The sequence below is a fragment of the Lupinus angustifolius genome, chromosome LG07 (genome assembly GCF_001865875.1).
Source record: "Lupinus angustifolius cultivar Tanjil chromosome LG07, LupAngTanjil_v1.0, whole genome shotgun sequence".
Classification (NCBI taxonomy): Eukaryota; Viridiplantae; Streptophyta; class Magnoliopsida; order Fabales; family Fabaceae; genus Lupinus; species Lupinus angustifolius.
The window spans coordinates 17,430,500-17,433,334 of NC_032015.1; the positions used below are offsets into that span (position 1 = coordinate 17,430,500).

A 2,835-nucleotide genomic window follows, 5' to 3' on the forward strand; every position below is an offset into this window, starting at 1 on the left:
AGTGACTGTCACAATCACATCACACTGCAATTATGGTACGATGCTGAATCACAATGATGGGCCATAACGCAACCGCATAATCCATATCACAATGGCCATAATGACTCCAATCATATAAACCGCAATCGCAATCATCACCCAAATTTAAAACATGCATGAGAATTGATTTCTAAGTAAGCAAATTCAAATCCAATCAAGTTCAACCCAATATATTGCAAACACATAAAACACCAATATTCATTCAAATGAAAAATATCCAAATTTTAACCACATAAAAGGGCATAGTAATTCTAAATATAACAATAATTGTTCATGCTAGGAAAGTTTCAAAACATTATTATCAATCCTCAAGAGCTTTTTCATTCTCCATTTGATTTAGCTCTCTTCAATGTTGTGCATGAGAACTACAAACTTTCCAATACAATAGCTTGCTTTGTGTTGAAACCCACTTCAAAAAGAGCATCAAAAAAAGCAATCTTGTGATCATTTTCACCACTTATGTTGTTCATTGAAACTAGACTAAGACCAATGTTCCTCTCAAAAGCTTCTCTACTCATAGTGAAAGATGAGGACTCACTATAGCAATCTGGTCTTTTTTCCTTTAGAACCTGCAATAACTCAAATAATGATATCATGATATTATATAAATGGAGGAAATGATTTATGAGAACTTAATTGAATAGTTTTTAGTGGTACCTTGTAAAATTTGCTATCAGAAGATGAAATTATTAATAGCTTTTGGCTAAAACATAAACTATGGTTCAGAAACCATTCAGCCATTTGAGAAAAACTCATGTTTGAAATGCACATTGCTTTTGGGAAGAGACCATCAATGACTTCATATGGTAGCTCAGAAATTGATTCCCAATCTTCTAGTACAACAATGTAGTTACACTGTGATCAAACATGTCCAAATGCATGAATTAGAGAACAATGCTATCATCAAATAGAGTATCAAGCAAAACTACAAACAAAAAACGGTTGTCCAATACACGAGGCTCTAACTTAATAGGGTATGGGAAAGGTAGATATACGCAGCCTTACACTCAAGATGATCACCTAACGTTTACCACAATTGTAGAAAATTGCGGGTAATTGTTGGCTATATGGACGGTATTGTGGTTACAATGTAGTTGCGGAGACTTTTGCAACGACAATATAATACTCCGGTCGCAAGCTGCAATTGCAGCTACAGACCTCAATTTACTACAAACTACAATGTTGTTTCACCTTGAACCATATCAGATTTTGAAAATTTTAGGTTGCAACAAGAATTATATGTATACACATAACATTGTTAAATTTTATCTGAAGTTGTTAACTGCATATATTAGGCAACATTTCTATCAGACTAATACACAATTAGGAAGCACATGGATATTATACCAAAGCATAAAATAGACTACATAATAATGCTGAACACAAAAATGTTAACATAAAAAGGGAAAAAGATCATATATTAAAAAAACTATACTCTGATGAATAACAAAGGAAAGATGAAAGAGTACCCATTTCAAGTCAATAATCATCTTTGTGCCTTCCATCAAATCATTGCTTGAATTCATAAGAAATTGCTTCACTGGTCCAAATTTCAGGCTTTTCTCATCAGGACCAATTGAATAATTGCAGCAGTTTGAAAAGATGTAATCTTTTACATTGAAAGTATCCATAGGATAGAGCAACATGTGATTATTTTCATACTTCAATGAGGTCAAATTGGGAGCAGTAATAGAAACCATAAAGAAATCACAGTGTTCCAATACTAGTTTCTTGAGATTCTTGCTTGAAATTTCAATGTTCTGTGAACATTGTCTAACACTCTTAAGGATCAAACACTCAAGATTTGTTAATGCATACAACAAATCCTGAAAGGCTTTCTCTTCATTTGAATAGTTGCATAAATGCAATTCCTTTATATTCTCATAAGCTCCTGAGTCTAATATAAAACTCATTTGGCTTAAAGTCACAAAACTTTGAGTCAAATATAATATTAGTGATTGCAAACATGGCACTTGAAATATAACTAGTTTCTCAAGCCATATACAATTACCAATGCATACCCTTTTCAACTGATGATGATTTGCAATAATCAGATACTTCAGTTCATAACAATTCCATACTTTTAAATCATTCATAGAAGGACACCCAATAAGAAAAAACTCAATGCTTCTGTGGTCAATCAACACTTTCTCAAAAGACAAAGTTTGCAAATGAGGCAACCTAATATTATTATTATTGCATCTCACTTCACAGTTATATAACTCTAGCAAAGTTATTGTATTAGCCATGCATACATTTCTTGATGGCCATGTATATGGTTCTCTTCCTAAGTTGTGAAGATGAAACTCTCTAACATTTCTTGACATAACTAACCTGACCCAGTTGTCTATATCAGAAACTTGTATATCATGAGTTATGAAGAGCTTGAATCTGAGAATATCAGTTTCAGTTCTTGCATGGTCTCTTATAGTATGATCAACAAAGTTTCTGAAAGAGATTGTGTGATGAAAATGGAACTGATAGAACTCCAAGTAGGGCAAAGAAGTCCATAAAGATCTCCATCTTTTGGAAAGAATAGTGGTTCTTGCAGCCTCTTTGGTGAAAAGTTTGGGAAGGATATGAGCATGGATTAACTCTTGAGGGAGAAGAGAAAGATAATCCATGGTTTCTATGGAGATTGATGGTGTTGTAGTGTTAGCCATAATCGTTGAAGGGAGAGAGACAAAGAAGTTGAAAAGAAAGAGAAGGGTGGTGAGAACTCAGAAGATTGATTTCAGAGAATAATTGCTTAGTGCTAACAATTTTGTTGGAGTAATATATATATACTCATTCATA

At 33.3% G+C, this 2,835-nt stretch overlaps 1 protein-coding gene across 1 annotated transcript; it reads right to left on the reverse strand.

Annotated features, from left to right (window-relative positions):
* LOC109352805 (F-box protein At5g03100-like) lies at positions 241–2,750 on the reverse strand. Its single transcript, XM_019594999.1, has 3 exons — positions 1,509–2,750; positions 697–894; positions 241–608 (listed from the first exon to the last, which is right to left on the reverse strand). Exons 1-3 carry the CDS (start codon positions 2,700–2,702, stop codon positions 405–407), a joined length of 1,596 nt encoding a protein of 531 aa, XP_019450544.1. The 5' UTR covers positions 2,703–2,750; the 3' UTR covers positions 241–404.

What these genes read in the sequence shown, in the direction of transcription:
- LOC109352805 (XM_019594999.1), bottom strand. Translation starts at nt 2,702, where the DNA reads ATGGCTAACACTACAACACCATCAATCTCCATAGAAACCATGGATTAT. An exon ending in TGATTATTGACTTGAAATGG is followed by an intron (nt 895 to 1,508) that starts GTACTCTTTCAT and finishes GTTTGATCACAG; the next exon opens with TGTAACTACATTGTTGTACT. An exon ending in CTGATAGCAAATTTTACAAG is followed by an intron (nt 609 to 696) that starts GTACCACTAAAA and finishes GAGTTATTGCAG; the next exon opens with GTTCTAAAGGAAAAAAGACC.